We start from the raw sequence: 12242 nt of genomic DNA, 5'->3' as shown, positions 1-12242 counted from the left end.
TTATTATTTTTTAAATTAGTGCACCAACTATTATTAACTGTTCTAAATATTTTCGTTTTCTTCTAATAATTCAAATTTACAAAAATGTTTAATTTATATTTATTTTTCTGTACTCTGTATTTTTTCCAGCTTTTGTTCTTCCTGTGTATAACAGGAATCAACATGATAAAAATAATTTTTTTTTTTTTTTATAAAAAAATTATAATATAATAAATATAATATGGATAATTTTATTCTAAAAGGAATTTATATACTTACCAACAATTTATTAATTATTATATTATATTACACAAAAAGAGCTTGATTTGTGAATAAAGCCATAGACATGCAAATATCAGAAAAATAATATATTTGTATAATGCTTATTATTTGTAAACTTTATATTTAGAATATTATCATGGATTCATATACGTGTACTAAACTATTATGTATTAGTAAATGCACTTTTTATCCGTAATTTTAAATAATTTAATGATCTTTTTTTATTATTTAATGATATATTCAAATATATGATATGTTTTTTAAAGTATACACCATTATAATATTTAATGAATATTACATACAAAACTAATTCATCATTTTGATAATTTTATTTAAAAGGTGTTTATGTCATTACATTGAATACATATTATCCATTTTTTTTTTTTTTTTTTTTACATTTTATACAATTTTAACTATTTACATAAATGATCCAAACAATTTAAACATACATTTATTATATTATTTAAATAAAGATGGTTAATAATATATTTTTATTATAAATCTATTTCCAATATATCAGAATTTGTAACAAGTCAGTAACAAAATTATACACTACGTTCATATAAACATATCTAATTACATAAAAATAATATATATATTATTAAATTCATATTATTACATTTTTTTGATATGTAAAAATATATATATATATATATATATATATATATATATTATTTTAAATCAATCATTACATAAAAACAAAAAAAAATAAAATAAAATAAATAAATAAATATTCTTGTAAAATATTACAAATATAAACAAACGGTTAAAATCTATTATATAACATTTGTTTTTTTTTTTAATACTAGTAGTTAAAAATAGAGTGGTAAAATGAAAAGGAAAAACTTAAGATAAATTATAAAAACAGAAAAATAATTTTATTTCGTAAATTTTAATGATCCTTTTTGTTTTTTTTTTATTAAGTATATGTACATTATTATTTATTAACATATTATTTTTCAATTTATATATGTATATATAAAATATATTCTATTAAGCACACACCCATATTTTTTTAAATAACGAGTTTTAATACAAGTTCACATGGAACTCTGAAAAAATATGGTTGTAGAAAATTCTTAATCTCACGAACTCTCAAAATTTATATTATCCATACCATATCAGTTGTTAAATAAGTGTTTAATTACATGCTATCTATATTATGATGTAAAAGAATTTTTTAAAATTAAGAGAAATTTTTCTATTTTTTTTTTAAATATTCCTTATATATAATATTATATATATTTTTATACATTAATAATATATTATATGTTATCTTTTATTACTAAATATATTTTAATTTTTTAAAGTTTTAGAGTAAATTTTTAGAAAAAAAAAATTCAAATAAAATTATATATTTTTTTTTATTTATTTATTTTTTTTTTTTTTCCAATATTAAAAAAAAAGTTAAATTTTTGCACCAATGGAAAATAGTAAAAACATTTAATAAATTTTATATAAACCCAAAGCTCTAAATCTATAAACGAAATTTTTAAAGAAAAAATGCTACTATTTTTTTTTTTTTTTGGTTTTTAATATATAATATAGAATAAAAGTACCTTTTTATTTAACAAATATTTATAATACTGCAAAATTTAATTATGAAGTTTTTATTTTCATAAAAACTAATTAAATTAGTTGTAATTTATATTTTTTTTAATTTTTAGGATTTATATTTTATATTTAATACTTGTTATTATTTAGTAATTACTATTTTTTACTTTTTCTTAACAAAATAAAATTAGGAGTAATATAATAACTGTTAATAAATTAAAGTAAATACAATAATCTTTATCAGTTATATTATCTTTAGAGATTTTTTCTTTTTTTTATTAAAAAAGAGACAAGTGCATATCCAAATAAGAAAACATATATGCATATATATATATAATACATATTTGTGTTACAACCTTACCTTAATTTTTTCAGTTCGGAAGAATTTTTTAACAAAAAATAAAAATCAGATATTACTAAATATTAAAGTTAGCAACAACAGCATTAAAGATTTATGTTATTATTCGTGTGTCATCCTTTCTTCTTTTATATAACTATTTTTCAGACATATGAAAAATAAATAATAATATATACATATATTATTTTAAACAAATGACTGTATAAAAACAAAAAATAAAATAAAATAAAATAAAATAATAAAAGTTACGAATACCTGTTTTATAGTAAATTTTTTATCAACTCATTATTTTGCATAGAAATAAATCCCCTCATTATTATATACTTGTATATAATTAATTGCAGAAAAAATAGAATTCTTTCGTAAGGAAAAATTTATCTTATATAATTCTCATCCCTTAGAAACATATATTACTATAAAATCATAAACAAAAATAAAATATGAATCTAAGAATATATATATATATATATATACATTTCTAATACGATTTATGATAGTGTAAATTGAAAAAAATAAAATACAAAGACACATTCATATAAACAGGATAGTACAAAATTGTAATAAATTTCTAAACATGAATTATTATTTTTAATGCTATATATATGTATATATATTATAATAACAAATGGTGCACATATTAGGAATATACATTTATCCCTTCTCTTGAATATTTATAATAATTGATAACGCCGATATTCCTTCTAAGTTAAAACAGTTGCACCAATATTTTTTCAGAGTGCATTATAATATAAAGTGCTAGTAATCTCAAAATTTTCTGAGATTTCTTAAATTTTCAATAAGGTATAAAAAATTTATGAATTTTTACAAGTTTGAACACTATATAAAATGTCATTATGTATGATAATTTTGTAAAAAATATATATAAACCCCTAAACAATTCGTTATTGAAAATATGAATAAAATTTTATCCCATAATAAAACAAGAGTAATATAAATATTCCTACGTGTTAATCTTTTTAATTTTCATATTAATTTTTCTTTCACATAACGCTTTCATTTTCCTCTTTCGTTCAGTGATATATTTTTAATTTAAAATGTATATAATTTTTTTTTACAAGTTTTATGAGATGTAATATATATTTTATAAATTTTCCACAATAAGGGGCTTTGTATTTTTTTAAAAGTTCTGGTATTAATATACCATATTTTATTTCCCTCTAATTTTTAAAATTGTGCTCTTGTAACAATTCGCTTATCTATATAAAGATTTCATAAAATGTTCAGTATCAGAGCTTATAATGCCATAGTTGTATGCAGCCATATCTTCATTTAGTTTTCCAAATAATTTATCATGTTCTTCATTTTCCTCATCTAATTTATCATCTACATTTAAACATAACACATATTTTTCTATGTATTTATAATATACTTATTGTGTATATTCTACTTACCTCCGCTTTCTATCGTACATATAAATTATTGCATTATTTACGATATTTTTGTTGCCCCTTTATTTAAGAAAGAAAGTACACTAACTTTATTAATATACCCTTTAGCTAATTAAAAAAAAGAAAATATATTTGTTTCTATATTAATGAAATTTCTTATCTGGAGTTAATCAATTATAAAATATGAAAAATATACAAAAAAAGGTATTTATATATGTAATTGCTGCCTTTCATTAATAGAATATTTCAAATTGTACATTAATAAAGTTCGTGCAATAATTTTAATTAAAAAGGAAAAGACGTTGTAAACGTTTTTCCCCTTACGTCACCTCCTTAACGTTCTAAAATCTCCTGTAGCAATAAACTGTTCATCTACATGATTCCCCTTACTAACATATTATTCAGTGATTGTGTTACTGTTACTGTTCCTCCTAATTATTTTTACATAACGAAATAAAATAAAATTAAAAAATGTGCATCATTCTAGTACACGCTTTTTACTTAATTATGTAAATTAATATTAATAATTTACATACATATTACACTTATTTTCAATATGAGGAAATGAAAATAATTGGAAATATGTTGTTTTACGAGTTCTTATTACCTTGTTTAGTTGAACTTGTACAGTTACGTGGATGTGCTATGACAATTATTCGTTAATTCACCCCATAAGCACATGACTAATATAATAAACGTATATTTCTGTTAGGAGAGGTATACCATTAATATATAATATATAAAATAAAGTATAATTCAATTTCAAAAATAGTGGCTATAATAAAAAAAATTTATTTCAATTTTATTTGCTATAACCTACAGACGAAAGTGATTTACGGGCTTTAACTCGACTTAAGGAATCATAAAATATAAAATAACAAAAAAATGTATTTTATTTCATTCCTTCATTATTTTATTATATTATATTATTTTTTTTTTTTTTCTTTTTTGGAAACGTTTTCAACATAATCAGAGAAACATTTTCTAAAATATATATTTAAAGATTCCACAATTTACAATACAAAACTACAATCATTTTAGTATTTATAAAAAATGAACAAAAGAAAAAATACTTCCAAAATATTTCGTCCACGAATACATTAATTTTGATAAAAAAACATTACAGCAGTATAAGGAGTGTCCCTTCATAACTGAACACTTCAAAATTTTCATTTTTCTCAAAGCTAAAATTTTAGGTATTCTACATTAATAGTTTTCATATTTATATTATTCATAAATATATATGCCAATATCTATATTAATTTTTACTTTTTCTTATCCTTTAAAGGTTATATATACGTATTTTAAATAAATAACCAATGCCTAATAAATCAAGTATTTTTTCCACAAGCTTCGCCCAGTTATATTCTTTCATTTTTACCTCTAATTAAATTTAATATATACTTTATATTTATTTTCTTCTTAACAGGAATAAAATTCGGAATGAATTCAATAAAAAAAAAAAAAAAAAAAAAAAAAAAAAAAAAATTGTAACGAGCAAGAATTATATTCTTTCTTTTAATATATAATAATATTTTCGTGAAGTGAAAAATATACTTCACTGTTTTTATTTTCAGTTAATTAATTCTGTAATCACAATTCCTTATCTTAAATATTAAATGAAAATGTTAACAGAAACTAATATAAACTATATTTTTTTACATTAATTATAAACGAACCATTTTATGGTACTAACTAAATAAAAGTATAAATTACAATGATTTTTTAGATAATATTACATATGACTTGAAAAATAATTCTCTTTATTTTAAAACAATTAAATTATTCACCGGGATACCAATCACTCATTCGTGAGTATCAAAATTATAATCCTAATGCATAAACCTTAAACCACAAATGAGAAACAACAAAACCTAGAAGGTGTATCAATTAATCCGTTTGCCTTAATTCTGCTTTTTATAAACTTGTCTATTAATTATTACTTACTTCTCTTGTAAATCTCTAAGCCATTCTATAATTTTCTCTAAAATTTTTTCATTCCCGGGCTCCCAAACAATTATGTGATCCATTTTATCTATTGTATGCAGTTCCTTATTTTCTACATCAAGTCTATTATAAAATGACGAAACCCCTCCATAATAACATATGCTATCTTGTTTCGAGTGAACGAACAATATAGGAATATCTTTAGGTATATGTTTCATATCATTCTCTAAATTATACATTGCTCTTAAAAGTTCAGAACCAAATATACATGTTATGGATTTTTTACTTCGAATTTTATCAGAAGTTAAAAGAACTTTAATAACTGGATGCATGTTATGTGGGCATTTATAAAAAAGTCGAAATGTAGGAAAACAACGTGCAACACACTTTGATAATAACATAATATTCTTGAATGCAGAAGTTTTGGGGGGTGGTAATTGCTGAAGAGAAACCATCCCAGATAATGATATGCATCCCTTAATATTTAGGTTGGAATTACTATTATTATTTACTTTTCCTAATAATTCTAATGTCCTTAATACAATATTTCCTCCCATTGAAAAACCAATTAAGTAGATCGGAAGCTTTTTAATATTACTATTATTATTATTTTTTTTTTTTTTTTTTTCATTGTCATCATATGATGTTATACAATTTTCGCTATCAGTTATACTTGTCTCGTGAATTTTATTAATATATTGAATTACGTCATATGCAAAATCATCAAAATTATTTATATGTAGATATAAATTTTTCCATCCATCGGATAACCCATGACCTTGTAGGTCTAAACCAAATACTGAATATCCATTTTTATTAAAATGTTCTATCCAACTGTCTTTATAAACATAAAAATCATCTGCATCCTTTATTATAACCTTATCATTATTTCCTATTTCAATGTTATGTCTTAAAAAGGTTATTCTAGTATGTGATTGTATACCATGAATTAATACTATAATACCTATGGCATTTTTTACAAGCCACCCATATGTTCTTAATAATAAGCCATCCTTATTAAAAAATGAATCAATTCGAGGTTTTCCATCTAATTTGGTGTATGTTTTTTCATTATCTAGTAATTCGCATTCAGTCATTATAAAATAATGAATAATAAAATAATTCCTAAAAGATAATATATTAAATAAAAGTAGCGTAAAATGAATTTTTAAAAATAAATGAAAAAAAAATACAACAAAAATAAAGCAAAATATAACGATACAATACAAAAAAAAAAAAATAAAATAAAAAATAAAATAAATTAAATTAAAATTAAATTAGAATACAAACAATTATATCAAAAAATTTTAATTATGAACAACATACACTTTTTAAGCGAAATAATTAATGCTAGCTAAAAATATATATATATATGATAATACATGTGAAAATGCGAAATTAAATTAGATATACGCTAAATTAATATAAATTATAATAATATATAATGAAATTAAGCACGGTATAATTCACTATAAAATAAAAAAAAATTAAAAAATAATAAATATTTAAATTAACGAAAAACAAAAAAAGTATTGTAAAATATATTATATATTTATACGTATATATATGTATATGCAGATATAAATAAATAAGGCTTAAATTTTTTCGGTAAAATACACAAAGACAAACATTCAACACAGAGCTATTAAGAAAGGATTTTTTTTATATATTATTTATTCTGCTAATTTAGAATTTTTTATTGCATACTTTTTTTTCTATCTATCCTTGTTTTCCTTTAAATACGCATTAAATAAATACATATTTGTTGGTTACTTCAAAAGTATACATAAAAATAATAAAATGTGATCATTATTTTTGCAAGAAAAAATTAAATTAACATTTTTTTTCAAAAATTTTTCACTTTAATAAAAAATTATCCTCCTTGTATTAAAACTATAAAATTGCAATGACATCAATAAGTTCATATTTATTTTGCTTAAAATAAAATTTCTTTTATTTGTTCTACGCAAAAATATGTATATTGTGGGAGTTTATATTAGCAGTAATGTAACAATGTGGAATTATTCTTCCTGCATATACCAAATATAACTATTAGCATTCCCATCATGACAGACGAAAATTAAGTAAAATTTTTGTGTTAAACAAGCACATTATATATATATATATATATATATATATATGTGTATGCTGTTTTTATATCCATTTTTGAACAACATATGAAGTATCATTTACGATTCTAAAGGTTCACCCTTAAAATATTCAAGGTAGTGATGATTAAGTACTTAAGGAATAACTTCAATTACTAATCTACTATACTAGAACAGAGTAAAAATTTAAATGAAAAATTTATCAGTGATAGGATAAATTTATGTAAAAGCTAAATTTTTAATAAAAAAAATTCATTTTGCTAATTAAATTGGAATTTTTTCATGTTGTTAGTAAACAACAGTAAGATTAATTAATTATAATATTTAATGTGACTAACTGTTTTTATTATTACAAAGAAAGTAAGTTAATCTTAAATTATTTTCTGTTACAGTAATGCTTATATAAACACATATACACATATATATATATATATATATATACATTTATAATGTTGTGATTACTGAATTATTGTAGCTAATTATATTAAGCGCTCTTTATAGCATTATTAGCAAACTTCATGGTATTTTTTTTCTCTTATTTTTATTATTACGAAATAGGTATTTATTAGTTGTAACAAATAAAAATTATGCTATATAGTTTATAATTAAAAGACTATTATTTTTGGATATACAAAAAAAGGAGAAAATTTCACCATTGTACATATTGATATCGCTTTATTTTTAATTATTTTCATGAATATTTTTACTAAATTTTTATTTACCTACTATATAATAATATTAAACATTTAAGCTGTTGACGTTTACTATTGTGTAAATGTTTACTGTTTTAAACATAATAAAAAAACAGTTCCATAAATAATGTGTATTTCATTATATATCAGTTCAATTGGAATAATATAATGATTCAAACTCGTAGACAATTGTTTTATGGAAACCTTTTATGCATTTTTAATTGTACTTATAGTGGAATGTTTTCCTTTTTAACTTTTCCATGTGTAAAATACTGTTACTTTATTTTATTTATTTATTTTTTATTTTTATTATTTTTCCTTTTTATAGTAAATTTTCATATAAATTTTAAATATGAATCATCCATTCACACAATTAAAAAAAATATTTTTTTTTTTTTTATGCTTGACCCTTCAATTCCATAAACGAAAAAATTATTCTTATAACTACATTTTTTGTACTTTTTTATATATTTTTTTCAATTGAACGATTATTTCTAATTGTATTTTTTTTTTTTTTTTTTTCTTTTAAATTTATAATTACTAAAATATGGCTTACTTTCTTTATGTCTAAACGATAATGAATTATAAAAATTAAAATGTATTTACAAATATGAAAAAATTAATCTTTACATTAAAATATTCTAATTAATAATACATAATATTAGAAATTAACATTTTACAGCAGTAATAACACTTCCGTTCTACAATATAAAATGAACATTATTCTATTTTATATCAACCATCATTAAAATACTATTTAATTGTTTTTAATGTATATAAATTATTATTATTCAAAAAAAAAAAATTTTCTTCGTGATAACTCCTTTTATGTGTGCCTTTATTTGTATATCTTTTTTTTTATTATTTTTCTTCCGAATTTCAATTCATACTTTTTATATAAGTGCTTTCCATATTTAATAAATAAATCATAAAAATAAAAAATTTTATTATTACATGTTTTTTTAATTGCCCTACCTGTTAATTTATGCATTAAAATAAAAAATTCATAGAAAATGTTAACTTTTAGCATATGCTTATTTTATACAATTAAATAAAGCACTTTTTTTTTTTAATATTAATACGCTTGCAAGTGAAAATATAAAAAACATATAGAATTATTTTTTTCATTTTTTTTTCAAAATAGCTTATTTCAAATTTAATAATATCAAATAGCTTATTTCTAATGTAATAATATCAAATAACTTATTTCTAATTTAATAATATCAAATAACTTATTTCTAATTTAATAATATTATATTAACACAACTATATAATAACAAATGTAATAAATAAAATAACATAGTAATTTCTAATTCTAACATTTTAAAAGTAAATAATATATTCATAACTAAACATGTTGAGAGTGAGGAAAATAAAGTTTTATGTGCATTTGTAAATTTCACAATTTTTTCTTTTACTATAAAAGAATGAAAGTTTCTGTCAAAAAAAAAAAAAAAAAAATTAAAATAAAAATTAAAATAAATTAATAAATATATATTTTTGTAAAATATTACAAATATAAACAAACAGTTAAAATTTATTTCATGAAATATTTTATTTTTTTTAATATTAGTACTTAAAAATAAAGGCGTAAAATGAAAAGCAGTAAATATAAATTATAGGCTACAAAAAAATTTTTTTTTGTTTATTTTTCTTTGTATTTTTAATAATCTGTTTTGTTTGTTCTTTTGATTTTTTTTTTTTAAATATTTATGCATTTTTATTTAACATATTATTTTTCAATTTATATAAATATATCTTTCTTTATTTATTCGATTAAACACCACCACCACCTGTTATACTGCAGTAATGAATATTTAATACAGCTAGTTCACATTAAACTCTCAAAATATATACATGTAGAGAATTTTTAATTGCACGAACTTCGAAAAGTTATATTATCTTACTATATCAATTATTAAATGATTGTTTAACTACATGCTAACTATGTATAATGTAAAAGAAATTTTTAAAATGAAGAGAAAATTTTCAGTTTTTTACAAAATATTCCATATATATAGTATTACATATATTATTATATAATAATAATAATTATATATTAAATGTTTAATATATTAAGTGTTTAATTATTTAATAATTTATTTTTATTTTTTACAGTTTTAGAGTAAAATTTTAGAAGAAAAAAAAAGAATTCACTTAAATTTAAATGTTTTGTTTTGTTTTGTTTTTTTTTGATTTGAATATTAACAAAAAAAAGTTCAAATTTTTGCACCAATGGGGAAATAGTAAAAAAATTTAATAAATTCTTTGAAAGCTATAAGTTTTAAATCTAAAAAAGAAATTTTTAAAGAAAAAAAGCTCTATTTTGTTTTCCTTTAATATAATATAGAATAAAAGCTCCCTTTTATTTAACCATTATTTTTAATCCTGTAAAATTTAATTATAAAAAAACAAATTTTATTTTCATACAAACTAATTAAATTATTTTTAATTTTTGGGATTTACGTCTTTTACTTAACACTTGTTTTTATATAATAATTACTATTTTCTACTTTTTATTCACAAAGTATAATTAGGAGTATAATAATAACTGTTAATTAAAGTAAATACAATATTCTTTATCAGTTTAATTAATTATCTTTACAGATTTTCTCTTTTTTTTTTTTAAAACAGAGAAGTGTAAATCAAAATAAAAAACGTATATATATATGTATATTTGTGTTTTAACTGTAGCTTAATTTTTTCAATTCGCAGGAATTTTTTAACAATAAATAAAAATCAGATATTACTAAATATTAAAGTTAGCAGCAATGACATTAAAGATTTATGTTAGCATTCTTGTGTTATCTTCTCTTCTTTTAAATATCTATTTTGCAGCAGTATGAAAAATAGATAAGAATATATATTTATATATTATTTATGAAGTCTGTATGTACTTATGCGTTTACATATATATATATATATATATATATACATACATGTATGTATATTTACACATACACGTATGCATTTAACATTTTATAACAATCAAATTAGCATTAAAAAGAAAAAACATAATTTCTTCCATGTAATATTTTTTAAACCGATTGTAGGAAGCTCAAACAGAAAAAAAAAAAAAAAATGATGTAAAAGATAAGCCATTAAATAAACCATATTCTGAAGATTTGTGGAGAAACCAAACAAAAGAATGGAAAATGAAAGAGTGGAATAATTTTATGGAACATGCTGAAGAAGAACTCAAACACTTTGATGATATAATAAATAAAGAGATAGAAGGATGGGTTAAGGATCATGATATTAGCGTTAAAGAATGGTTAGAAGAAAAAGAAAAGAAATGGATGAATTTTAATGCACAGATGGATAGTGAATATAAATCTGACCTTAAGAATAAATCTTCATCATGGAATGAAAAACAGTGGAAGGACTGGTTAAATGGAAATGGTAAAAAACTCCTAGAAAAGGATTGGCAAGAATATATTAATAATTTGGATTCCCATATAGCTAATATATTAAATGCAAATTGGAATAAATTTAAAGTTAACATAATTATGGAATGGAATTCATTAGGATGGAAAGTGCAAGAAGATAAACGTTGGCTTAAATATGCCATTATGGGACCTCCAGATCCTAAAACTCCAGAAGAGAAAGTTGACGCAGCTAATTACAATGAATGGAGAGAAAGAAACGAATCACAAAGAAAACAATGGTTCCAGTGGATAACTGAAAAAGAAAGAGCGCTTACGAAAAATGGTAGCCCAACTTTTTCAAAATGGAAAAATAATAAACAGTCTGTTTTTAATAAATGGGTCGCTGCCTTTATTAATAAATTATCACAAGAAAAACAATGGAATTCATGGTTTAGGTAAACAGACAGATTAAATTAGTAAAAAAAATATAAAAAAAGAGGGAAAAAATAAATAAACAAATATTTATACATAGATTGATGTATGGA

At 20.0% G+C, this 12242-nt stretch overlaps 2 protein-coding genes across 2 annotated transcripts; one reads left to right on the top strand and one right to left on the bottom strand.

Annotated features, from left to right (window-relative positions):
* Nucleotides 1–5525: 5525 nt before the first annotated feature.
* On the bottom strand, nt 5526–6626 carry MKS88_001549 (lysophospholipase; the record flags this gene model as incomplete). The annotated part of the gene is made up of 1 exon (XM_067214485.1): nt 5526–6626. One exon carries the CDS (start codon nt 6624–6626, stop codon nt 5526–5528), a length of 1101 nt encoding a protein of 366 aa, XP_067074915.1.
* A 4474-nt stretch (nt 6627–11100) lies between these two features.
* On the top strand, nt 11101–12156 carry MKS88_001548 (tryptophan-rich antigen; the record flags this gene model as incomplete). Its single annotated transcript, XM_067214484.1, has 2 exons — nt 11101–11169; nt 11383–12156. 2 exons carry the CDS (start codon nt 11101–11103, stop codon nt 12154–12156), a joined length of 843 nt encoding a protein of 280 aa, XP_067074914.1.
* Between the last annotated feature and the right edge of the window lie 86 nt (nt 12157–12242).

The sequence above is a fragment of the Plasmodium brasilianum genome, chromosome 5 (assembly GCF_023973825.1).
Source record: "Plasmodium brasilianum strain Bolivian I chromosome 5, whole genome shotgun sequence".
Lineage (NCBI taxonomy): Eukaryota > Apicomplexa > Aconoidasida > Haemosporida > Plasmodiidae > Plasmodium > Plasmodium brasilianum.
This window is presented reverse-complemented; position numbering and strand designations above follow the sequence as displayed.